General features: G+C 41.3%; 1 protein-coding gene across 5 annotated transcripts; it reads left to right on the top strand.

The window, feature by feature from the left end:
* CCDC112 (coiled-coil domain containing 112) lies at nt 1-27,258 on the top strand. Of its 5 annotated transcripts, XM_073344738.2 has the most exons (11): nt 5-173; nt 2,109-2,284; nt 4,567-4,688; nt 12,372-12,493; nt 15,991-16,080; nt 19,638-19,713; nt 20,832-21,222; nt 22,689-23,105; nt 23,940-24,035; nt 25,622-25,740; nt 25,818-25,933. In XM_073344738.2, the coding sequence occupies exons 3-11, from the start codon at nt 4,624-4,626 to the stop codon at nt 25,846-25,848; spliced, it is 1,407 nt and encodes a 468-aa protein (XP_073200839.1). In that variant the 5' UTR covers nt 5-173; nt 2,109-2,284; nt 4,567-4,623; the 3' UTR covers nt 25,849-25,933. The 5 variants fall into 5 exon arrangements, 4 of the variants coding, with proteins under 4 accessions (XP_073200841.1, XP_073200839.1, XP_073200838.1 ...); XM_073344737.2 differs by lacking the exon at nt 2,109-2,284; XM_073344739.1 differs by lacking the exons at nt 5-173; nt 2,109-2,284 and adding an exon at nt 6,495-6,577 and having other exon boundaries at nt 4,599-4,688.

The raw sequence follows: 27,258 nt of genomic DNA, 5'->3' as shown, positions 1-27,258 counted from the left end.
GGTAGGAGCGCGCCGCCCGCGCGCGCCAGAGCAAAGCCCCGCCCTGTGGAGCCCTGCCCCTAGTCCGCGTTCCTGAGACCCCGACGCAGCGCGCGTAACCCCCCTCCCCGAAGAAGGGAGCTGTGCTGGCCTCCGAGATGGCGGCCGTGGCAACGGCGTCCGGGCAGCAGCAGGTAAAGGCCCCGCCGGCAGCGCCGTTCCCGCCGGGCGGCGATGAGAACGCGCCTCGGGGCAGTGACTTCGCTGCGGCTCATCCTTGTCAAAGGGATTCTGGGCTGTTCCCTGCTTCCCCCGGCGGGGAGAGAGCCCGGGGAGGCTCCGAACGGGCCCTGTGTCTGCCAGAGAAACGCTGCTGCGGCCCAGACCGTGTCCGGGGCCGCCGCTGGACCCCGCTCGCCCGCCGTAGCTGGGGCGCGTGCAGCCGTGGGGGTGAGGGGCGGCGCTGCGGTCACAGCCGTTACCGGACGTTCTGTGACGTCAGGGAGCGCCTCCTGCCGTCCCGGCCCCTGCCCAGCTCGCGGCCGCCACAGTGACACCCCCTCCCCCCACCGTCCCCGCCCTGCGCCCCGTGGCGGGGGCCGCAGAGCGGCCGGCGAGTGGCGAAAATTGTCAATGACTCCTCCCCCCCCCCCCCCAAAAAAAATCCAGGCTTTCGCAGGTTTTGTGCTGGGAGCGGAGCTGTGCCAGAACCCCTCCCCCCATCAGTGCTGCACCCCAAATCAGTCCGCACCTCTGCGCCTTTCCATTGCGCTTTCCCTCCAAAGTACCTGGCCCAGCTGAGGGCCTAAAGAAGAGCCCTGTGGGGCACTGGGAAGCTTGTCTCTCTCACCAACAGAAATCCGCCTGATAAAAGCTGTTACCCCACCCACCCTGTCTCCAATATCCTGGGACCCACTTGGCTACAGCAACGCTGCATATAGCCAGTTCAATCTGCTCTGGAACTTTTCTGCCCTGTTACGTGATTGTCCTGTTGTTCATCACGTTGATATTACATGCCCCAGTGATAGGCTCTTTAGAAGTACCTAAGTCAGTGGTCCCCAAACTTTTAACAGTTGTGCCACCCCTTACTGCTGTCTACCCCCCCCCCCCCCCCCCCGTGAGGCCAGGAGCAAAGCTGTAGCTTGGGGGAGGGCAGACAGGAGTAAGGGGGCTACAGCTGGGAGCTGGGCTGGGGCCCAGAAGGGAGCCACAGCCAGGGCTGAGGCTGGGAGCAGAGTCAGGGGCAGGAAGGGGCCAAGGCCGGGGGGAGGAGGGGTGGAGGCTGGGAGCCACGGCTGGGGCAGAGCTGGGGCTGTTTGGCCTGGCTACCCTGAATGTTCCTTAGTGCCCCCCTAGGGAGAACTTAAGAATGGCCATACTCGGTCAGACCAAAGGTCCATCCAGCCCAGTATCCTGTCTACTAACAGTGGCCAATACCAGGTGCTCCAGAGGGAGTGAACCTAACAGGTAATGATCAAGTGATCTCTCTCCTGGAATCCATCTCCACCCTCTGACAAACAGAGGCTAGGGACACCATTCCTTACCCATCCTCGCTAATAGCCATTAATGGACTTAACCTCCATGAATTTATCCAGTTCTCTTTTAAACCCTGTTATAGTCCTAGCCTTCACAACCTCCTCAGGCAAGGAGTTCCACAGGTTGACTGTGCGCTGAGTGAAGAAGAACTTCCTTTTATTTGTTTTAAACCTGCTACCCATTAATTTCATTTGATAGCCCCTAGTTCTTATATTATGGGAACAAGTAAATAACTTTTCCTTATTCACTTTCTCCACACCACTCATGATTTTATATACCTCTCTCATATCCCCCCTTAGTCTCCTCTTTTCCAAGCTGAAAAGTCCTAGCCTCTTTAATCTCTCCTCTCATGGGACCCATTCCAAACCCCTAATCATTTTAGTTGCCCTTTTCTGAACGTTTTCTTATGCCAGTATATCTTTTTTGAGATGAGGGGACCACATCTGTACACAGTATTCAAGATGTGGGCGTACCATGGATTTATATAAGGGCAATAAGATATTCTCTGTCTTATTCTCTATCCCTTTTTTAATGATTCCTAACATCCTGTTTGCTTTTTTGACTACCGCTGCACACTGCATGGATGTCTTCAGAGAGGCGGCCTCCACGCTGATCTAAGTTGTATTTAGTCTTGTAGCAGTGTTAGTCCCAGGATATTAGAAGACAAGGTGACAATATCTATTATTGGACCAACTTCTGTGTTTGGCCCAATAGAAGATATTACTTCACCCAACTCATCTCGAGAAGTTCCTAAAGTATGTGATTGAAGGTTAGTTCTTGGTTTCGTCTTGTGTTCTGCAGGGTTTTTCCGGTACGATGTCTTGTGTTGTTGGCTTCCAACTGATAATCCTAACTCTGTATCTCCTCTCCAGCATTTGGATAATATAATGTAACTGACAGAACTGCAGGATTCCCACAGGTGTCATGTAGGTTTTTAACTCTACAGAGATCAGAATCTCAGTGGTTGCTGAGTGACTGACTGTGACATGATGAATAAAAGTCAAGCTGGGTTCTTCCAGTGCATGATCACAGTAATAAGAGTACTGCTAACTAAATTATGCCATCTGGGACTCCAATACCATCTCATGGTCTTCCAAACTGATCAAATTTGATATGCAATCACGGAGGCATAATAAACATGGTACTCCATGATGTCATTTTCTATAGTTTCTGAAGAGTGACCTCTTTAAATATATCATGGACATGGCAAACTACAGTTCAAAGTGCTTAAAAAACAAAGCTGCAATCTAAGTAGACATAGAAAATGCTTCGTTTAAAAATCCAGTTATGACATAGTTTGCCCTTGTATATGCTGGCTGGCCAAACCCTTTTATAATCCACTTTGATTACAGAGTGTAAACTTTTTGCTTGAGCATGGGTGCTTTAAATAAACATGGTTAGATAGTAGTGATCAAGGAGCTGAATTTATTTTAACTTTTGTTTGTCTTCAGCTTGTGATGATGCATTAGCATTCCATGCTGAAGTTCATCTCAGCATGTAATGTTTTTGTTGATATTTATTTTTATAGTATCAACAATTCATTAAGCACTTTACAGATCGATATAAGGATAGCATTCCTCCTCCAAGGCACACTCTAAATAGAGAAAATATTGGTGAAGGAAATAGGGGATGAAAGATTGCAAGCAGATCAAAGCCAGTAAGCAGTCTGTTTAGTACACACCTTATTATTTCCATTTTTTTCCAGTTTGTATTTGTCCAGTAGAAAAAAATGTGGCAACCCTAATACACAGAATGCTGGGCATTTCTACTAATGTGATGCTAGTTCAGATGCTCCAATAAATAACTCTTTAGCTGGAGTAGTCAGATTAATTCAACTGTGCAGCAGAGGAGACATTTATTCTCTATATGGCTTAATAAGCTCCCAGCCAAATAGTCAAGTTTTCTTCCAGTTGCAGTGGTCATGGGGGTTCGATTCTCCTCACCCTCCCATTGAGAAGTCATTAACTTTTAAGGATGACTTTTCCTGTAGAGAACTCCTAATGCTTGTTAACCTGTTACACTGTGCTGATTTTAGGTAGGCTTAGTCTAAGGGGGGAAAATGCTTATTCAGTCACTGATCTTGGAATAATACTGAACCTTCCTATGTAAGAGCTAAGGGCCCTTATCTTTACAGCCATTACTCAAATTACTCACTTTGTCAGGTTGTCTATTAACTTAAATGGGATTACCCACATCAATGTTTCTCAACATTCTTATTTATTAATATTGCACTAGCGCCTAGGAGCCCCAGTCATGGGCCAAGACCCTATTGTGCTAGGTACAAACAGAGAACAAAGATAGTCCCCTCCCCAAAGAGTTTACAATCTAAGTATAAAACAAGAGACAACAAGTGAAACAGATGGGTAGGGGGCACCAAGAAACAATGAGACAATGCTGGCCAGCATGATAGACAGTGGTCTTAGCACATCAGCAGCCTAACTGTTGTCAACCTTTTTGTAGGCCGTGAGTGAGGATTGCAAAACTGCACACTAAATTACTAGTAGCTATGATATCAAGAATATCCAGGGTTAAAAAAAAAAAATTTGGATGGGCTGTTAAACCTCATGCCTCGGGATTTAAGCCAATCCCCAATGATTGGAGGGATAAGACCAGGAAGAGACCGGGGGGAGGGTTATTCCACGTTTGTGTACTGTGAGATTTTTGCATTTTCCTCTGAAGCATCTGGTACTGGTCACTGTCAGAGAGGATACTAGATGGACCCTGGGTGGCAGTTCCTATTACAGGCAACTACTGTTTAATTGTAGTGATATAACATTGTATTATTGTTCTTTTTAAGAGCATATTACAGATACAATTCCCAATTCACCACTGCATTACATCAGCTTTACACTGGTGTAATTCCACTAAAATCAGTTGAGTTACACAACTGAACAGTTGAGTTCAGTGTAAAACTGAAGTAACACAGTAGTAAATCACGTCCACAGTATGTGTTTGTCTTTTAGCTACCGTGTTACTGATAATGAATAATTGTTTAAAGATACAAGACTAATTTCTCTTAATAAAGAATGCCTTCTTTTGTGTTCTGTACAGAGTGACTGCTCTTTCAGTACTCTAGATTCCGGTCAACACTTTCAGTTTCAGAACTGGATGATTAAAGCTGATCAAGCTAAGAAAGCTGAATTCATAAGAACAGCAGAAAAACTAAAAAATCAGTAAGTTAAAGAATATAACTATAAACACATTCTGCATGGCATTGCTCTGGGTGACAGCTTTTGAGGTGATTTAAGATTAGTACTTGTGACTAGCAGCAGGGGTTACAGAACTCTGAGCTGCTGTGTTAACCCTCTCAGCCTCAGCAAGTGAGAGCTTTGCTGCTGCTAAGCTGTGTGTCAAGTTCCGGACACACCAGCTTGTCTACCTTTCCAGCAAACTCTTCAAGACTCTGCCAGTCCAAACTTTACATAGCAGTTAACAGTCAGTGAACTCCAGTTCCCAAGTTCCTCAGAGACATCTTTCTGTAGTGCACAGCCTCTACTTACTGTAACTCACAAAATCGTATCCGTTTTGCTGCTCCTTTAAAGAGACAATACACAGCAGGTTATTAACTTAAGTGGGGTTGGCAAATCCTTAATCCTATCACAGCACTGAGTTGGATTATAGTAAAAGTAAAGTAACTTTATCCACTATGAGGTTTAAGTGATACCAAATATAAGGATAGACATGGTTACACACAAAAGTAAGGTTTTAGTTTTAGAAGCATATTCTAACTTAACTAACTAGAGTCTTGGTTGAAGTAGATTTCTCAGCTGTAGCCAGTTTCCAGAGACTTTCAAGCCCCTTTCAACCCTCCACTTTTCTCGGATGTACAAGAGCTTTAGTCTTTTGTATCTGCCCAGTAAAGGATATCAAAATGGCTCTCTGTCCTTGCTTATATCTTCCAAAGTTATCTTTGTTTTTAGAATCAGGAAGCCCTCCTTGGGGACTCCAGGAGGCCTGCTGTGTCCACCAGGCAGCTGATGCCATGTTAATTTTTGAAGTCTGTTGCCCCCGTCAAGATAGTTTAGAGGATATCTCCCTGTGACATACCAGGATACAGTCCAGCCTAATGATTAGCTGTCACCCCTGCCCTCTAACCTGGGGTACCTTTTACAATGCTTTGCTTCTGTAGCCTCCAGCCTGGTCTGCTCACAAACAGCCTCCAACATGCTAGTCACTCCCAGTTATGTCTGTGTGCTGCAGCCAGCGAGCCATACCTTGGCTCTTACCAGTTTTGGTCATACTGCTGTGTGACCCCAAGACACTCCCAGTCTTGGATTTTCCCTCAGAATGTCCCCTACTGCCCACCCCTCTCCTGGACAATACCAGTTTATATGAAGTCCATTACTTCTTTAGTAGAAATACTATAATATGCACGCAACTTGCCACTCCAAATGGAGTTTCCCAGGCACTTCAATTTAAACCCACTGGATTAGATAAAACAATAAAATAGTTTATTAACTACAGAGATTTTGAGTGAGTACAAGTGACAAGGCATAAAAATCAGAAATGGTTACAAGAAAAATAAAGATAAAATACAACTGCTGCCTAACTTAACAAACTATGTTAAAGTCAGAGCAAAGTTTCCTCACCACATGCTTTTTGCAGTCTTACTGACCAAACTTCTTAGGTCAGGACCGCTTCCCCAAAATCCAATGAATGCTTCAGGTGCATGAATGCAATGGGCAGGTGGAGGAGCAGGGGGGATCTCAGAGTGTTTCTCTCTTCTTTTTATAGTTTCAGTCCCCCTCTTGAAAAACATTTCCAGCTAAGATTCAGGAGGCAAAGAGTCTCTGGGGAAGGATGTTCCCTACTGCTTTTCCTCACCTTTTTGAACTTCCTTTATCTCACTTTCCTGCTTGATGGCTGTTTACTGCATAAATGCAAATTAAGCAGAGCATGCATTCCTTTGTTTGAGACAAACCTGTTTGCTAACCGCAGTTTGGAACATGTTAATAAAAAATGTTATTAAAACCATACAGTGGAATCTTATACAGCAGAACCTCAGAGTTACGAACACCAGAGTTACGAACTAACCGGTCAACCACGCACCTCATTTGGAACTGTAAGTATGCAGCCAGGCAGCAGCATAGACAAAAGAAAAATGCAAATGCAGTATAGTACTGCATTAAACATAAACTACTAAAAAAAATTAAAGGAAAAGAAAAAAACTAACAAGGTAAAGAAACTGTTTCTGTGCTTGTTTTATTTAAATTAAGACTGTTAAAAGCAGCATTTTCTTCTGCATAGTAAAGCTTCAAAGCTGTATTAGGTCAATGTTCAGTTGTAAACTTTTGAAAGAATAACCATAATGTTTTTTTCAGAGTTATGATTCCATTTCATATTTATGAACAACTTCCATTCCCAAGATGTTTGTAACTTTGAGGTTCTACTGTAACTTCACATACAATGTTTCCACAGATATTTTACCAGGATAGTAATGACCAGAAAATTATAAGTTTTCAAATGATACCTCACAAGGCATACTTTGAGCAATGATTATTACAATAGTGTAGAATGTGGACACAGAGGTATGTTCTGTCATACTCCTCCACTGGCTAGTTTATTGACTTTGCCTTTTATGTAAATGTACTTGCATTGTCTCTCCTTGCTCAATTTATACTGGAGACACTTTCAAGCAGGTGGGATCACATTCCTTTGTCTAGGGTGGAGTGACTTCAGCCTTACTTGCCAAACACATTTTAAAAACATATTTCCAACACATAGAATCATAGAACAGTAGGACTGGAAGGGACCTCAAGAGGTCTTCTAGTCCAGTTCCCTGCACTCAGGCAGGACTAAGTATTATCTCAATCATCCCTCAATCATCCCTCTAGCCTGCTCTTAAGAATCTCCAATGATGGAGATTCCACAGGCTCCCTAGTCAATTTATTCCAGTGCTTAACTACCCTGACCGTAACTTTTTTCCTAATGTCCAGTGTAAAACGCCCTTGTTGCAATTTAAGCCCATTGCTTCTTGTCCTAAGAGATTAAAGAGAATAATTTATCTCCCTCTTGCTTGTAACAACCTTTTCTGTACTTGAAAACTGTTACCATGGTTGTCCCCCGCCCTCCCCCGCATCTTTCTCCAAACTAAACAAACCCCATTTTTTTGAATCTCCACTCATGGGTCATTTTTTCTAGACCTTTACTAATTTTTGTTGCGCTACTCTGGACTTTCTCCAGTTTGTCCACATCTTTCCTGAAATGTGGCACCCAGAACTGGACACATACTTCAGTTGAGGTCTAATCAGTGTGGAGTGGAAGAATGACTTCTTGTGTCTTGTTTACAACACTCCTGCTAATACATCCCAGAATGATATTTGCTTTTTTTGCAAGAGTATTACATTGTTGACCCATATTTAGCTGGTGATCCACTATGATCCCGTTCCGCAGTACTCCTTCTGAGGCAGTCATTTCCCATTTTGAATGCGTGCAACAGATTGTTCCTTCCTACGTGGAATATAGTAGAACCTCAGAGTTATGAACACCAGAGTTACGAACCGACCAGTCAACCACACACATCATTTGGAACCAGAAGTACACAATTAGGCAGCAGCAGAGATGGGGAAAAAAAGCAAATACAGTAGAGTACTGTATTAAACAAAAACTACTAAAGGATAAAGGGAAAGTAGCATTTTTCTTCTACACAGTAAAGTTTCAAAGCTGTATTAAGTCAATGTTCAATTGTAAACTTTTGAAAGAATAACCATAATGTTTTGTTCAGAGTTAAAAACAACCTCCATTTCCAAGGTGTTCATAACTTTGAGGTTCCACTGTACTTTGCATTTGTCCTGATTGAATTTCATCCTATTTACTTTGGACCATTTCTCCAGTTTGTCCAGATCATTTTGAATTTTAATGCTATACTCCAAAACACTTGCAACCCCTCCCAGCTTGGCATCGTCCGCTAACTTTATCAGTGTACTCTCTATGCCATTATCTAAGTCATTGAGGAAGATATTGAACAGAACCGGACCCAGAATTGATCCCTGCAGAACCCCACTTGATATGCCCTTTCATCTTGACGATGAACCACTGACAACTACTTTCTGGGAACAGTTTTCCAGCCAGTTCTGCACCCACCTTGTAGTAGCTCCATCTAGGTTGTATTTCCCTAGTTTGTTTACGAGAAGGTCATGGGAGACAGACTAAAGTCAAGATACACTACATCTACCACTTCCCCTTTATCCATAAGGCTTGTTATCCTGTCAAAGAAAGCTGTTAGGTTGGTTTGACATGATTTGTTCTTGATAAATTCATGCTGTTACTTACCACTTTATTATTTTCTAGGTGTTTTCAAATTGATTGCTTAATTATTTGCTGCATTATCTTTCCGGGTACAGAATTTAAGATGACAAGTCTGTAATTCTCCAGGTTGTCCTTATTTCCCTTTTTATAGATTGGCACTATATTTGCCCTTTTCCAGTCTTCTGGAATCTCACCCATCTTCCATGACTTTTCAAAGATAATCGCTGATGGCTCAGATATTTTCTCAGTCAGCTCCTTGAGTACTCTAGGATGTATTTCATCAGGCCCTGGTGACTAGAAAACATCTAATTTGTCTAAGTAATTTTTAACTTGTTCTTTCCCTTCACTAAAAAGAAAAGGAGTACTTGTGGCACCTTAGAGACTAACCAATTTATTAGAGCATAAGCTTTCGTGAGCTACAGCTCACTTCATCAGATGCATATGCATCAAGTGCATCTGATGAAGTGAGCTGTAGCTCACGAAAGCTTATGCTCTAATAAATTGGTTAGTCTCTAAGGTGCCACAAGTACTCCTTTTCTTTTTGCGAATACAAACTAACACGGCTGTTACTCTGAAACCTTTCCCTTCACTGTCATTCATTAAGTTAATATCCAGTTGCTACTAAACTTTTTGGTGGAAACTGAAACAAAAAAAGACATTTAGCACTTCTGCCATTTCCACATTTTCTGGTATTGTTTTCCCCTTCTCATTGAGTAACGGGTCTAATCCTGTCTTTGGCTTCCTCTTGCTTCTACTGCATTTGTAGACTGTTTTCTTGCTGTCCATATTTATAATTTTTCACATACTACTGTACATATACCATGCAATAATATTAATGACCAGCATGTTACCAGTTTGCATATGATACCTTCCCTAACACTTTTTAAATACAGATTATGACAACAGTAAATTGGAATACAATCAGAATCAGCTGGTCACACTAGCTGAGGCTTATTGCTAGATACCAGGGAGCCCCTTGTCCTCTGGGCTTTGGGTGCTCTTAGGGTCAGAGTAGTCTAAAACAATAAGGGGATGCAGTTATTGTTGGAACTCTAAAAGTTGAACTACCTTAGCAGAAGCTATATTAAGAAGGTTTAATACTTAGGAATGCTTGTTGATAAATGAGGCTACTAAACAGACATAAAAACCTTCATGAACTATGAGAGAGTTGCCCATCGTTCAAATTCACCAAGGGCCAAATTCTGATCATCTTAATTACACTGAGTAATCCATTGATCCCCAAGTCGTTCCACTGAAATCAAGGTACCAAGGTGCTACCCACTATGAGTAACGGTTTCGGACTCTGGGTGTAAGTATATTTTGTTACACCATTGACCACAGTAAAGAAACAAAAATTAGTTATGGATCTGTGTATTTAAAAATAAAAAAATGCCACTATCAAAGTTAGCAATTTCAAGCACCTTTAATATCTCTAAAACATCTCGTATCCACATTCCAATCACACTGTTGTTGCAGAGGCATTGGGAGCACATTACTTTGGAGCAAATCTGTCCGTCTACATTACAGCTCCACCTATGTATGGAACTACATTAGTACAGTTCATCCTCCCTGCTCTCTTCCACCATGCTGTGCTCAGCCTTTCAGTGATAGCTCTTTGTAAGGGTTGCTGGCACTGCACTATGCACCTAGATCAGTTCTTATACATTTTTATAGTGTGAACCGCAGTCTTAGTCAACAAGATAATTTCTTTATTATCTCTGCCCTCATTCAAGATTACTTGGAAGACCTCCCCTACCGTTGATGATCAAATAACAGCCTTGTGGCAACTACATCAATTTATCACATAGACAAGTAATAATAGGAAGGTATTTAATGTATTTTTAGCTTCCTTTAATGTGATCCAGCAGGAGGACAGAGAAAAGAACTGTCATTGTGAAACCAGGCAGCTGACTGGGAAAGTGTTCCAAGGACTTTATTTGTCTACAGAATTTGGGAATTGCTATCCTAGATGACAACCATGTTAATTAATTTTTAATCTAGTGTCCTGCATACCAGAATTCATGCCCCAAAATGTATTTTAGTTTACCCCTGTGTTCTTCTTTCTTGGTTTAATCCATTCATTTCCTCAGAGAACATCCATTCTCTCCTTTTCAGTTGGTCCAAGAACAGTATAAATGTTTTTTTAGCAGGTTTCAGCTTTGCTGGGGAAACATCAGGAAAACTAAATAGGATGCTGAACACAAATAATATTGTGTTGTTGTTTTTAAATGAAATATTAAACACTAAACATAAAATATAAATAGAACCCTACAGGAGTAGATTCCTTTGACTCTTCTATTTACAAAAATAGAAAAACAAAGTTAGAAAATAATACCCCTACAACTTAAAGATACCAACTGAAAAAAATAAAAACCTTGAAACAAACATATATTACTCTAGCCACTTACATAATTAATCTGGCCTGGGATTTGCAGCATTGTCTGGGAGCAGTTTTAGCAACAGCTTCAAGGCAGTAGACTTCCCCGCCTCTAACTAAATCTTAAATCCAAGCTTTCTATTTGCTTATTCTCAACCAACCACTTGTTTCCTTCCCTTCCATCCCCCGAGAGGACTGGTAAAACCCCTGACTTAGGTCTAACTCTTCTATTTGTGCAACCCTCATCACTGTAGTAGCTCAGCAACTCACAAACTTTAATATATTTATCCTCACAACACTCAAGTAGGGTAGGGAAGTACTGGTATCCCCATTTTACAAACTGGGAACTGAGGAACAGAGAAGCTAAATGATTTGCCAGGGTCACACAGGGAATCCGTGGTACAGCAGTAAATTGAACCCAGGTCTCCCAGTTCTTCGGCTAGTGCCCTAACCACTGGATAATCATGGCAGGGAATGTCAGAGGGGAGAGGGGGAAACAGGTTGGGCTCTACATATGTAATGAGTTTCATCTGTTTCTCAGAACGCTTAGTCACACTCCTATGAGGCAGATAATGGATAAGTAAGGACCACTTCATCTACTACTGAAGTGTGGCCACTTCTGAGGAAGAAAGTGGCATCTAACAGTACATAGTCTATAAGGCTCATCAGATGCAGAATCTTGAGTGTAAAGAAGGTAGTTATAAATTGAGGGAGAAAGTGAGACAGTTTTAAAGGATGTGAAGGACCCGAAGGCCATTAGATATAAAATCACCATTTAGCATGATCTTTTTGAAGCGAAGAGCAGAAATGTACATCAGTCTGCCTTTGTTGAGTACCAGATTTCTAATTGCTTCTGTCAGACTTACTGTCTGGCCTGCACAAAGCAAAAATCTTGCAAAGGATGTTCCTGATTTTTTTAATTCATTGACATTTACCGATAAAAATCTAATCCTTCCAGGTCTTTCAAATCTAATCCTTCCAAGTGATAACACTCTAGTTACATGATCAATTAAAAGCAGCTATTCTGATTAATATTCCCTGTATTAAAGCCCAGTTTTTAAATTCTGTAACGATACACTTGTACAAAACTAACTTATTCAATCAAAAATAATGACCACTAGTTAGTCTAAGTAATTTCTAAATGGTAATGACTGTGCATTTATATTTTTAATTAATTTTCAAGTGATTTTAAAATATGATTTCAAAGCCAAGCAACCTTTTTTTTCCCCAGACTTGTGAATATAGAAAAAGACAAGAATGGCCATCTCTACAGCAAGAAGAGTGATTGCAGGGTGGAATACAGCACACTGGAAGAACTGGAACATAAAATGACTAACAACAGGAAAGCTGAAAGTAGGATATTTGTTCCTTTCCTTGTCCACACTCACACACTTAAGTGGTGTATTAGCTCATAGAACAAAGCAAATTCTGATACTGACCCATGAAAGTATTTTTGCTACTGTATATGTACTGTTTATAAGAGAGAGTGCGCTATAAAAACAGTATTGTGGAAGAGTCAAAAAGTATGAACCTAAATATAACAAGATTTAATCTAGCTTAGTTAATGTACAATAAACTTATGACAGCACCACAAAATAATCAAGGATTCTCAGCGTCTCCCACACTGATCACTTAAAAAGAAGTAGATCTTAGAATATTTCAGTGTCTGGATTTGCAGAAGCTTGAAGCATTGGAGGTGGGTCCTAGAGAATCCAGGCACTGAAATGTCCAGTTATTTATTCCAGGCCTGGTAAGGATAGACAACAGCATAAGAAGGTATGTTCGTTGCAGAGTGGCCTGCAGAAGCTGGTTCACACATTGAATGCTCCTGAAATAGAGGGAAACCATCATAGGGCCTAATCACATCAGCCACACTATCAAGAGGCTCGTTCACCTGTACACCTACCAGTGTGATATATGCCATCATGTGCAAGCAATGCCCCTCTGCCATGTACATTGGTCAAACTGGACAGTCTCTACGTAAAAGAATAAATGGACACAAATCAGACGTCAAGAATTATAACATTCAAAAACCAGTTGGAGAACACTTCAATCTCTTTGGTCACTTGATTACAGACCTAAAAGTTGCAATTCTTCAACAAGAAAAACTTCAAAAACAGACTCCTAAATTGGAATTAATTTGCAAACTGGATACAGTTAACTTAGGCTTGACTAGAGACTGGGAGTGGATGGGTCCTTACACAAAGTAAAACTATTTCCCCATGTTTATTCCCCCCCTTCAACTCCCCGCTCTCCTGCTGGTAATAGCTCACCTTAAGTGATCACTCTCGTTACAGTGTGTATGGTAACACCCATTGTTTCATGTTCTTTGTGTATATAAATCTGCCCACTGTATTTTCCACTGAATGTATCTAATACATGAAGTGGAAATACTGAATACTCCAATACTGAAGTGAGCTGTAGCTCACGAAAGCTTATGCTCAAATACATTTGTTAGTCTCTAAGGTGCCACAAGTACTCCTTTTTGCGAATACAGACTAACACGGCTGCTACTCTGAAACCTGTCATATTCAGAAAAGACCTGATGTGTCATTCAGGGAAGGTGACACCATCACTGGACATAGGCATTTTCAAAAAGTCCCAAAACACAAAATCTTTAAATTATTTTTTGCACTCCCAAAGATGTGCTAGGTGTCTCACAAAATAAGTACAGACGCAGGGCTGTCCGTAGGCATATGCAACATATACATCTGCGTAGGGCACCTGAAAATTTGTGGCATCACTGGGTCTTAGTGTCCACCCACCCGGCTTTCCTATCCCTGTTTGACCCTTCCTGCAAGCTCTCACATCTGGCTGCTACAGCCTGGTGAGTCTTCCTCGGGAGGGGATCTAGTAGTTAAAAGTGAAAAAGTGTTCCAGCCTGCCAGACCTATTAACCCAACAATGAAACTGTTAAAGAGCCATTCAAGGGGTAATGAAGCTATTTAACAGGCATTTGCCAAACCCCAGGTATATACTGTCAGTTTCTGAATTTACTGACAAAAACAGTTGTGCATTACTGTAATATTTACTCAGAACATGTGTCTACAGGACCTTAGTTTAAAATTTGCTTTAAAAATATTTCATTAGTGAGTTGGTGAAGATTATAAAATCACATCTCTAAAAAATCCTTGCATAGATTTTTAGATGCACAGTCATCTTTAGCCTTAAATGCTTGGATCTTCAGACATATAGTTTTTTAAATAAAAAAAAAAAAAGTGCTTCCAAAGTCTTCCTGTCCTTTCTGTCCATCCCTTTCTCCCTTCCCCCCTCTCTCCCCAGCCCGCAATTGAAGAGAGCCTTTAAAGGGACAAAACTTCTTTTCTTCCAGATAGCTGGACAAAGAGTTTCCCTTTCATTACTTCTGACTATCTGATGAACTAGTTTTAAGAGAACCCTCCACCAAAATCAGTACCTTAGTAAGATATAAAATCCTTTGTTATGCCTAAAATCTTTGGAAACGTATTTTTTAAAGTTGGTGAAATTTCATAAACATATCTATTGTTATGGAGATCTCAGAAAGTAAATTAGTGTTCCCTTTTTCTAAAAGCAATGAACATTGTTATGAACATTGTTATAAACCTCTGTGACTGGTTAATTTAAAATAATGTCTTTGTTTCAGTGAGTTAAATATGTAGTCATCTGGAATGATTACTTTATGAAGGCTTAAGAGTACGTTTAAAATATAAAATCAGCTTAGAAATACTGATTAAGAAAATGTAAAACAGAGAAGAGCTGCATCATGTATTCCATAATATTTAATGTTGTATTCAGCAGGACAGTTGACTCACCCTTACTACAAAGTTTTTGCAAATAAATATCTGATAAACTTCAGAGCATATCAAAAAACCTGTGACTGACCTTTTTTATTCTCAAGTTTACTGCTTTTAATTAGGTACCTTCTGCATGTCCATTCTGCATGAGGAAGAGGGTACGGGGGGGTCTCTGCAGGGAACTGTGACTCTCCGCCACCATGAGATGGGCCGGGCATCTCATTATCCTTTGCTGTCTTGTCCCTCCCCACCCGCCACCAGGCTGCGAGCTCGGGCTGCCGTCGGGCATAGGGGTACCAGTTTAATAATACTGCGTAGGGCCCCATAAATCCTAAGGACGGCCTGTAGAGATGCTCCCTGGGTTATGCAAAACTCAACTTACGCAAATCCGCACTTATGGAAAAAGTTCCGTAAGCTAGAAATAGATGGGGTTGGTTTTTTGTTTTGTTTTGTTTTTTGGTGTAATGGTCGGGTATGTGTTTCCGACTTACGCAAAATTCGAGTTACACAAGGCGTTCTGGAACGGAATGATTACGTAAGTCGGGGAGCATCTGTAGACACATTACATATTCTGAAGAGCATACAAACTAACATGACCTAAGATGTTAGGGTCTAACTAAACACACAAAGCAGGGAAAAGAAGGGCAAAGATAGCAATAAGATCATATTCCTCAGTAAAGTTAGTACACAGTTTGATGGTGCTGTTTTGTTTGTTAAGGATATCTATCCTCCCCTCCGCATTTTATAGGCTTTATGACAGAGGTGAGTAGGAGGGATTTGAATGGGGCAAGGGAAGTGTCTATTCAAACAGAGTCAGAACTGGTGTTCCCAGCACAAGGGGCAGAATGAAACAATGGATGGAGTTGCTTCTATGAGAAGATGATGAAGATGAATACTGACATTTTTGCTAGCATCATTGTTGGCATAGGAGGGTGCGTCAGAGAAGATGTGAAAGGTGACCAGACCAGATATGTCGGGGCTACGTGACTTAGAGGTTTGTGGGTAAGGGCAAGAAATTTCAATTTGATGTATAATTAAACTTTTAACATGACTAATTAACTTATTTTTCTTCCACAGAAGCTAAAATCCAGCAACAACTAGCAAAAATACACAATAATGTTAAGAGACTTCAACGACAATTGAAAGATGTGAAGCCTACACCAGAATGTAAGTCTTGTTGATGAAGTTTGAAATACTTGCCTTTTATAGACAAAAGTTTAATTTTCTTGGATAATTGTGTTGCAGGGAAAGTCTCTGCTTGTGCCATCAGTGCAGGCTCTGGATGTCCTTTCTGCCTGTCCTTCTGTGAATCTGAGAAGGGAGGGGAGTGTCAGGAAAGGCTGGAGGCTACCTGAGATCATCTTTAAGTGGAACTCCTTATTTTCTGTTGGCACTGGCCTGGGACCCTGCAGCCTATTGGGGGTGGGGTACCTTCTGTGCTGAAGTTCATGTCCTTCTTCTTGAACTGTACTGTAATGCTAAGTGCAATGAGTATATTTTTGGGACTTAGATACAGTCGTGTGCCTCTCTTCCATCTGATGGCTGAGGACGTTGAGCAAGGGCCATAGGGAATTACATTTTCAGGCCATCTGTACCAATATAAACTGGAATATTCTGTTGATAATGAATAAAGCACACTTCGGGGATTAGATAAGTGAAACACTTGGGGCACTGGTAATCAGAGAGCCATGCATTTGTAGCTTACTAGTTCACAAATGTAGCCCAGATTAGAGACCAAGATTTGTCTTCAGCTCAAGGTTTTGTGGCTTACATTAATTATGTTAAAAGAAAAGGAGTACTTGTGGCACCTTAGAGACTAACAAATTTATTTGCGCATAAGCTTTTGTGAGCTACAGCTCACTTCATCGGATGCATTCAGTGGAAAAAGGTATTATGCTTATGCTCAAATAAATTTGTTAATCTCTAAGGTGCCACAGTACTCCTTTTCTTTTTGTGAATACAGACTAACACGGCTGCTACTCTGAAACCATTAATTATGTTGTTGATCTAACTCAATTTCTATCTGCAAATGTCTGCATCTACCTTGGTCTCTCTGCTAAACTGTCAACAAGGATGCCAAGGATTGAAAAAACATGAATCTGAATGAAGGCCTTGTCTGATGAGAAATTGTACCAATTTAACTGACTGGGTTTTAAAAACAAAGCTAGTTAAATCAGTGAACTCCCTTGTGACCACAGGGGATAATCACTTTTTACTTGTTTGACTATAGTTAAGAACATAAGAACAGCCATACTGAGTCAGACCAATGGTCTATCTACTCCAGTATTCTGTCTTCTGACAATGGCCAATGCTAGGTGCTTCAAAGGGAATGAACAGAACAGGTAATAATCAAGTGATCTATCCTCTGTTGCCTATTCCCAGCTTCTGGCAAACAAAGGCTGGGGACACGTCAGAGCATGGTTTTGTATCCCTGCCCATCCTGGCTAATAGCCATTGATGGATCTATCCTCCATTAACTTATTTTAATCTTGGCCTTCACAACATGCTCCGGCAAAGAGTTCCACAGGTTGACTGTGTGTTGTGTGAAGAAGTACTATCCTATAACTTTCTTATTAAACAAAGCCTAAGAGTCTCACCCCTAGAGATGCTGTCTCCAAATCAAGACTGAGGCACATTGGCAGGGTAACATGAGAAAGCTGGTTCTTATGTTGGGAATCATTTCAAGATAATCCAGAATGGGCTCCTCTTACTCTGAAATAAGTGTGTCCACACAAGGGTTTCCACTGGGTTAATTAAATCAGTTACTCCTGAGGGAATTATGTGCCAAAAAATTAAAAATTATGTGCACAATTTTAAAATTCTGCAAATTTTATTTGTCAGTAAATAAATGTGGCTTCAGCATGGCAGTGGGGAGCACAGGCCACTGGCTGCATTATGTTGGGAGATCACCCCGAAGCCCCTACCTCCCCCAGTACAGGGACTAGGCAGTGAGGCTGCATCTGACCCTAACACAGTGCAAGGTCTGGGCCTGCCCCAGAAACACCCCGGGGCTCTGCCCCTCTGTGCCAGGCGCACCAGGTGTGGGTAGGCAGGCTCAGCCCAGCAGGATCCAAGTGTGGAGGGACTTAGTGTGGTGGGATCCAGGTGTGGGGTGAGAGGTTTCTGTGTGAGGCAATCTGGGTGTGGCCAGCACAGTGGGAGATCTGGATGCACAGGGGCTTGTAGTGGGGGTTCCGGGTGCAGGGGCAATGGGACTCTGCAGGGGATCCAGGTAATGGTGGTTGGGCTTCGTGGGGGGCGGGGTCTGGGTGTGGAGAGATGGGGCTGGGGCTGGCGGTTCAGGGGTCCAGGTGCTGGGGGAGCGGGGCTTGTCGGAGGGGTCCAGATGTAGGGGGCTAGGGCATGTCAGGGTGAGGGTTCGATGGGCCTGCTTAATGGGGGAGCCCCAGCTGCTGCCAAGGGGATGCCGCATGCCAGGATCCTGCTTCCCCCTGATATTCCCCCATCCTTCTCCCTCCCCCTCCCCCCTATTCCCACATTCCTCTCCCCCTGCCCTATTCCACCTCCCTTCCCTCCCCACTGCCTCCTCCACTCACCCCTCTTCCCTCATTTCCCCCACCATCACTTACCCAGCCCCATTGTGGGAACTCACTGTTCCACAGAAAATAGGAAGGCTCCCAGAACACAGAAGGGGAGCACAACTTGTAGTAGGACCGAGGAGGCTGGGTTCAGCTGCAGAGTCAGTGGAGCCTGAGACCAGATGCAGCCTCAGAGCTGGGCTGCTCTGCATTTTCAGAAATTAGGAGGGAGGGGGGCAGTGGCACGTAACACCATGTGCCCCCCATGCCTCACCTCTGTTTGGGGGGCAATTGCCCCCCCTCACCCCCAGATGCACACATGGGAAGCGTGCCGGCAGACCTGTATACCTGCTAGAAGTCCCACTGACTTCACCTGATACTCCCATATTTCCACTTTTCAAGACTCCATGAGTTTGTAAGGGCCCATCCTTGCACATCCAGTTGTAGGATTGGAAACTAAGGCTCTCAGTCACATTCTTTTCACCAGCATTAAGTTTCCTGGTAGAGAAGGATGAAGAGGAATAAAAGCATGTCTACTCCAAATAGAATACTCTAAATACAAATAAAGAATTCCCTTGTATCATCAGTTATTTATTAATTCATTTTTGTAGCATAGTTTCATTTCAGGAAATCCGATTTTACCTATATCCATATTTGTCACTAATTTTGTAAAAGATTGTTTTGCCCATTGGGGATGTGTATGAAGTAGAGGCTGTATGGGATGTATATGTTTTAAGTAGAAACTTCCTGCTTTGCTATATATCTTTATTCTTCATGTTAGTTTATTAAGAAATGTCACATTTTCTTGTGTCTAGCACAGTGGTTGGCAACCTGTGGCTCCAGAGCCACACGCAACTCTTTGGCTGCCCCATTGCGGGCAACCGTTTCTTGAGGGCAACCGTTTCTTGAGGGCAAGGTGCAGACTCTGGCCGGGAGGCACTTACCACAGGCAGCTCACAGTCTGGCCGCGCAGCAGGGCTCTGGCCCCATGCCACTCCCAGAAGTGGCTGGCTGCTGGCATGTCTCTGCATGCCCCTTGGGGAGAAGGAGGCAGCGGGTCTCTGTGCGCTGCCCGCATCCGTAAGCCCTTCTTGTTTGAAAGGTTGCCGACTCCTGGTCTAGCATATAAAAGCTATATTAAGCTATAGGGAAACTGATATTTACTCCTCTTTCTGTTTTTTGTAGTTGTTGAAAAGCTCAGGGAAATGATGGAAGAAGCTGAAAATGCAATAAATGGTTTTAAAGAAGAACAGCGACTAATGTATGTTTCTACATGCTTTTCAGTTCTTGAGATAACTGAAATCAGTTGCACAAAACCAAAATAAAACTTAACTTAAATGTATGGTATAAATCACTCTTCTCTTCCTTTTTTCCATCCTGTTTCTTTATTTCCTTTTTCTGTAATTAATCATTTAAGTAAACATCTATTCAAAGCAAACTTTTAAGACTAGTTTCAGAGTAGGAGCCGTGTTAGTCTGTATCCGTAAAAAGAAAAGGAGTACTTGTGGCTACAGCTGGATGCATCCGATGAAGTGAGCTGTAGCTCACAAAAGCTTATGCTCTAATAAATTTGTTAGTCTCTAAGGTGCCACAAGTACTCCTTTTCTTTTTAAGACTAGATTACCTATAGTAGTATCATGCAATATGGTAAAGGCATTCCAATAGTGGGGATCTGGATTAGATTAAACTGATTTTTAAAGGCACATTTTTTTTCTTTTCTATCTCCCTGCCTTCCCAATATCATCAATATAGGAAAGGATTATGGTTGTTCGGGAGCCCAACTGTGCATTTCCATCTAGTTCTCTTTTAAGAGTAACCTTAACTCTGACTTTCCTGGGTTTATAATGCTTAGTTTGGGGATAATTACAAAATTTCTATACAGTAGAACCTCAGAGTTATGAACAACACCAGAGTTACAAACTGACCAGTCAACCATACGCTTAATTTGGAACCCGAAGTACACAATCAGGTAGCAACAGAGACAACCCCTTCCCCCTCCCAAAAAAAGCAAATACAGCACAGTACTGTGTTAAATGTAAACTACTAAAAAGGAGGGAAAGTAGCATTTTTCTTCTGCATACTAAAATTTCAAAGCTGTAGTAAATCAATGTTCAGTTGTAAACTTTTGAAAGAACAACCATAACGTTTCGTTCACTGTTACGAACAACCTCCATTCCCGAGGTGTTTGTAAAACTGAGGTTCTACTGTAATTTATTTTACACTAAATTAGTGATACTTAATCTCAACTTTAGTCCCATTTTACCATAGTGTTTGTCTGGGAATTGAATAATAACAAAGTCTGTTTCAAGTGAACTCATGGGTATTGTCTGATCTTTTATTTTAAAAATCAATGTTTGTTTATTTGTTTTTTTTACTTAGATATGAAGAGCTTATGAAGGCGGAGAAGACTGCTACTAATGAGCTCAGTGCCTTACAGAAAAAAATTGACACATGGGCACTGGGTAGTTCAGCCATAGAAAGAGTTTTCAAGTTGCCATCAGGTAAGATTCCAGTAGACAAAACACTGCAAAATCATCTACCTGAAGAAGTAATAGAATTTGAAAGGTTCCTTCAGCAAACAGGAGGACGACAAGGAGGCTGGGATGATTATGATCATCAACACTTTTTGAAAGTATGGACAAAACATAAAGGAAAGCCATCCTATATAGAAGAAGCCCTTGAGTTTCTCTCTAGAAGAACAAAAGAGGATATTCAACAGCATGAGACATGGTATCAAGAATTTCTGATTTTAGAGGAAAGAAAAAAAGAGGTAAGAGAATTTTAAGATTCAGAGTATGTTTGTATTTTAAAGAAGTGTATTTCTTAAAAGCCACACACGCTTTTCACCCTCTTCCATCCACCTCCAGCTATGATGGCAGACATAGCTTTTTTCCTGCAGAAAACTAATTCTCTTTAAAATTTTCACTCTGCTGGTGGTGTTCTAAGGAATGATCAGCAGATGATGCTCTAAGCCAGGGGTTGGCAACCTGTGGCACGCATGCCAACGGCGGCATGCAAGCTGATTTTTAGTGGTACTGCCAGCCAGGGTCCCGGCCACCGGCCCCGCTCAGCTTGCTGACAGCCTGGATGGACGGAACCCCGGGTCAGCAGCGGGCTGAGCGGGGCCGGCAGACGGGACTCCAGACTGGCAGCGGGCTGAGCGGCTCAGTGCACTGCTGGTCTGGGGTTCCATGTACCGCACGCACTGCCAGTCTGGGGTTCTGTCTGCCGGCCCCTGCCAGCTGGAGTCCTGGCCGCCGGCCCCACTCAGCCCACTGCCGGTCCAGGGTTCCGTGCATCCAGACCAGCAGCGGGATGAGCGGGGCCAGCGGCCGGGACCCCAGACCAGTAGCATGGGCGGCAAACGGAACCCCAGACCAGCAGGGGGGTCCCCTGTAAATGTAAAATTTATTACTGGCACGCGAAACCTTAAATTAATGAAGACTTGGCACGCTACTTCTCAAAGGTTGCTGATCCCTGCTCTAAGCACATGTTGGAGTGCCGTGTGCAGTAGCTGAGCATATTACAATTAATCATGTTTACTGTAGGCGTATTTAAGAACCAACCAAAAATGGGGCCCCATTGTGCTAAACACTGTACAGAGTAGTAGACAGTCTCAGCCCCAAAGAACTTCCAGTCTAAATAGACAAGACAGACGTGGGGGGAGGACGGGGAGAGAAGGACTAGGACAGTTGCAACAAACCTTGGCTCCGCTGGTTCTGAAAACAGACATTTGGAGGAGGGTCCTGGACCTAGGTCTCCTTCATGGTTATAGATAAGTTGGCATAAACATAGATTTATTTAAGAAAAAAGTTTGGTTTTACTTTTATATTTTATAAAAAATATAAAAAGAATTGAAAAATGTTTGCACAGTGAAAAACATCTGATCCTAGTTAACTAAGGAGCCTAATAATTATTCTGCAGAATGTGAATGCCATAAAACTTTATGTATTCAAATTATTATAGATATTAAACTTCAAAAACTGTAAGATAGGTAGATAAATAGTTGTTTACACTTTACATGTGGTGAAACTAAGAGATAGTAAGCTACTTGCCAAGGTAAAAAGGCATCTATGTCAGAGATGGAATTACTACTCTGGAGTTCTTACCTCCTAGTCTTCTCCTTAGATCGCACCTTTCTGTCCCCTGATTCTCTCCTTTGGAAATAATCCTTTCTTGGAAGAGTAAGATTTTATAAGAAGTACAGGAATTTTTTTCTTACTGTTCCTTGTGCAGTCTATTGAAAAGTGGAAAATGAAGAAGGAACAAGAAAAACAAGAAATCTTAAAGCAGAAACAGAAGTCAGAGGAAATGCTCAAGACAGAAAATCTTCAACATGAAGCAGCTCAGAAGCAAAAAGCAGAGGAGGAAAGGAAAAAGCAACAAGCAGCAGTTGAAGAATGGAAAAGACATAAAGAAATAGAATTTGCAATGAAACAAGCATCTCGACAGAAAGAGGAAGAAGAGAGAGAGAAAAAGCAGCAGAAGGAACGCCAGCGCCAGTTCCAATTGAAGCTACTGTTAGAAAAGTACACTCGGCAGAAGGAGGAACAGGAGGCGCTCCAAAGACTTGAAAAGGAGAAGAGGGAGGAGGCTGAAAGGGAAGAGAGGAAGAGAATTGCTGCAGAAAAAATTTCTAAGTTTCAAGAGCGAGTGAGTAGTCACATCCCTCACTTGTGTTTCAAATCTTCTGGATGTGTGGTACAGAGTAGACATAGTATTAGAATGTGTGGAAGACGAGGGAGTTGATTATCAATAACAATTATTTCAACTTTAAGAGCTCTTTTTGATTCACAAACTACATCTGTATGAAGATAGCTCTGTCTGTATCTTGGGAACAGCTCATCTTTTTGTCTGAAATAATGTTCTGTTGCTTTTCCTCAGTGTTCCAGTTCAGCAAGATACTTGAGCAAATGTTAAAGTACAAGAGTACTCCTGTTGCCTTCAGTGGGACTAATTAACTGTTTAAAGTTAGGTATATGCTTGAGTATATTCCTGAATCGGTGCCTAGGTGGGGGACCAGTCCATTGTCAATATTTGTTTTAATTACCATTTGTTTTCAAAAATGGAAATTATATCTTGCAAATATATAACAGTACAATATCAAGGGTTTGTTTCCAAAAGGTAAATTTCAGAAACTGGCCTTGTAATTGAATTGTGTGCCTGGGTTTTTTTTTGGTCCTGTACTCTGCCTGTGGTACACAAAGTTCAGAGTCTGGAGGACTGAAATGCTTTAGTCTTAACTACAATAATTGGGTTCCCTACAGTGGTATCTGAGTGAAATGTAATGGCCTGTGATGTACAGGTCTGACTGGATGATCAAATGGTCACTTCTGTGCTTAAAACAGTATGAAATCTAGGACACATTTGGTTTCTAAAGCATTCAGAATAAATTCTGATCATATGAAAAGCCTGTTGGTACTTTAACATATTTTTCTTTTTGATTCCCAAAAGTGCTCAATATTTCATCCATGGTATATTTTTCAGGATCTTCATAAACTTGAACTAAAGATTCTAGGAAAGCAGGCAAAAGAAGAGGAAAAAATAGAAAAAGAAAAAAGACTGGCAAAGTTAAGAGAGAAGGTGACTAACATATTTACTGAATTGATTGGTTGATTTTTCTTGTTATAATCTGATGAAACATATCTTCATGCTTGTAATTTATTTTTTTAACAGCTTTATTCTTTCGGCTGCCTTCTTCTAAACGGCAATTATTTTTTCCGATCCAAATGACCCCTTACTGAATCTTAGCTGAAGATTATTTTTTTGTCATGGCAAAATAATAAACAACCCACCTCAGAATGGGAAAAGTCTTGGCTTTTTATAGTGGAAAAAGCGCATAATTTTTGTTAAAAAGAACAACACACTTATTTTCCTTTTGAAATGTGTTTAAATAGCTATCTTTAGTGGTTTAAAAGCAGATAAAGATATCAAAACACATGTGAACCAAGGCAAAAATTTTTAATTATGGATGCCTGAAGTTAAGCACCTGAATCCTTATTTAGGCGCTTAAAATAAGTTGCCTGTTTTTCACAAATGTTGAGCATCCAGTAGCTGCTGCTCATTCTGTCAATTTATAGTGGACGTCAGTCTTCAGGGTTCCAATCCTGCACCTTTTTCCTGCACAAATTTTACTAAGAATTGAGAGGGGGAAAATATGTTAGACAGACTGTCCCTGCTCTTGTCTATAAGCACATGGAGCAAAAGCATCAATCCTGCAGTGAGCCCCATGTGGGCCAAAGACTCTTGTCACAAATGAGATTTATTGCATTTCTCGGAAGGACTATCATACAGGCACACTCCTACCTTCCTTATGCTGTTGATCTAGCCAATGTACTTATTTCTTGTGACAAATGGAAAGGCACTGTTTTTTCCTATTGTTAGCCAGTAATCGGGGTCTTACGAATTTTGTTCTATTAGGAGAAATTGATAATGGAGTCCAAATATTTCTTTGATGCAATCCTGTTTATTTACAAAGAATGTACACAAAGTCCAGTTTTCCTGAATGCACAAGGAATCAGACAGCAGGAAACAGTTTCTTTGGTCACAGTTCCAAGCTGTTTTCCAGCCAGCATTTTACCCAAAAGCGCTCTGTGTTTTTCTCATGGTCACATTATAAGTCCTCCTCTGACTCAGTATGGGGCTTCCTTGCTGCTTAATCTGTGTGCTGCTCTGCTGTTTCTTGCCGCATTACTCTCACACAGACCTACAGCTGCAATCTAATCAATCCCCTGTCCCTGCATTGTTTATCAGAAAGGCACCCACTCCTCCACCCACCCCACCCCGCCAAAAAAAAAAAAAGAGGAGGGACAAGGTGGGTGAGATACAAGTAAAAAAAAATTGTTATCTGGCACTTTATCAACCAGAAAGCTCCATTAACTGGCATTTCTGATATCTCCCAGTACAAATCTTCAATCTAATCACCTGGACTAGTATACTGCCCAGGAGGTTATGCAGTTGCACATTCTGCAGTCTATTTTTATGCAAAAGAGGTAGAAGACAAGTAAGCAAGTTGATACCAGGGATTTATTCAGAAAAGCAGCTTCCAGGGTAGCCTGAATGGGAGGCAGCTTCACACCCGGCAGCTTCACACCCAACAGCTTCAAGAGTTGATGTGACTGCCCAACTGTCCTTCCCTCTCCCCCTGCATAACAATGTATTGTTGACAGGCTGAAGTTCACGTAACCAGGGACCCATCTAGACTGTACAAACCTACCAAGGGTTGGGAGGAACGCACAAAAAAGATTGGACCAACAGATGTGCAGCCACTTTTACATATTCCACATAGGTAAGAAAAAGACTTCTATTTATACGTTTTTAAAATAGACTTAATAACCAGCTATTCATCCTTATTTTTTCCCATAGGGCTATCCCAACCTGGAGGCAAGGGGTATAGCTGAACATCTGCATATACAGGAAGATGAATTACATACAAATAAAGTTACCAACTGGGTCCTTAGAAATTTTCATAAAACTTTTTTATGTTATGAAGAATATTGTGTATTATTACATGGGTTTCAAGTTCTGACCATTTAATTTTTTGTCATGTTAGCAGTGTATTCATTATGGTATGTATTTGATAACTGGCATATCATTCACAATCCCATAAATTTGAAACTGAAATAACAGAATATAAAAAGGTGACTGTAGATAATGTCATGGAACAACAATTATATCAAAATTGCCATTCTTACACATTATTCTAAACCCTAGACCATATATAATATAGTCACTTGGGGAAACAATGGAAGAAATAGTATTTTTAATGAACAAAAATGCTGGGTCTCAGTTCCTTCATGTTTGCTCCTACATATCTGTGTCCATAATTAGCAACTTTTAAAAAATTGGGTTTTTTTATATTTGAACAAATAAGATGTCTCTCAATTGGATGGAGTGATAATAGAATGACTAACCTATGCAAACTTTTGTACTAGTGTTAATTTGACTTGGATAAAGAATACTACAATGCTATTTTGCAAAATAAATATTTATTTTGTTTAGTTCTTGTTTTAGTAATGCTATTTTGGTTATGTGTAGTGCCTTTCATCCAAGAATCTCAAAATGCCCTACAAATGGTAGATGTTCTCTCCATTTTATGGAAAGGGAAGTTGAAGAGCAGGGCAAGTGACTTGACCTGAGCCACACTGCTAGTTAATGCTGAAGCTGGGAATAGATCTTTGGTTTCCCACTGAAGTCAGTGGGAATTGTGCCTTGCTCAGCACTTTTTAAAAAAGAATCAGGCTATTTAGGTGCCTGCATATGAACTTAGATTCATAACTGTAAAATCTTGCTCAAATCACTTTCTTTCTTCTCATTCCCTTCTGCTTTTTGGCTTTCCTCCTTCTTCCTTAAATCATACCCTGCACCTTTATAAGCTTCATTTTAGTACCCTGGCCCTTTATTTGGTCTTCCTATTAGTCACTAGTCATCTACCGTCTGAACCAGAATCTTTATTTGACTGGGAACATAGTAATTTATTCTCTGTATAAGACATGAGTAGCTGATATAGCCTTTTAAATCATAGGCTTTTACAGTGATTCAAATCCTATAAATAAGATAAGGCAATTAATGTATATAATATAATATCCCACTTTGCAGTATAAAAACTTCAGTTACTTATTTTTCAGCAGTAAAATTTAAAAATTCCCTTTATAAGATGGCAAGCTTGTAGATCTTTTCCTTGACACTGCCTGCATTCATTCCTTACTCACACAAAAACTGGAAATCACCTCTGAAAACCTCTGTTTTTCATTTGATTTATACTGTACCATACCAAAATAGGTTTCAGAGTAACAGCCGTGTTAGT

Source organism: Lepidochelys kempii, chromosome 5 (genome assembly GCF_965140285.1).
Source record: "Lepidochelys kempii isolate rLepKem1 chromosome 5, rLepKem1.hap1, whole genome shotgun sequence".
Taxonomy (NCBI): domain Eukaryota; kingdom Metazoa; phylum Chordata; order Testudines; family Cheloniidae; genus Lepidochelys; species Lepidochelys kempii.
The sequence above is the reverse complement of the archived record's forward strand: the minus strand, read 5'-3'. Positions and strand labels throughout refer to the sequence as shown.

Excerpts from the sequence above, each read along its gene's own strand:
- CCDC112 (XM_073344740.2), top strand. The coding sequence starts at position 138 with ATGGCGGCCGTGGCAACGGCGTCCGGGCAGCAGCAG. Across the intron at positions 4,689-12,371 it reads GCAGAAAAACTAAAAAATCA|ACTTGTGAATATAGAAAAAG; the intron begins GTAAGTTAAAGA and ends TTTTTTCCCCAG. Across the intron at positions 12,494-15,990 it reads TAACAACAGGAAAGCTGAAA|AAGCTAAAATCCAGCAACAA; the intron begins GTAGGATATTTG and ends TTTCTTCCACAG.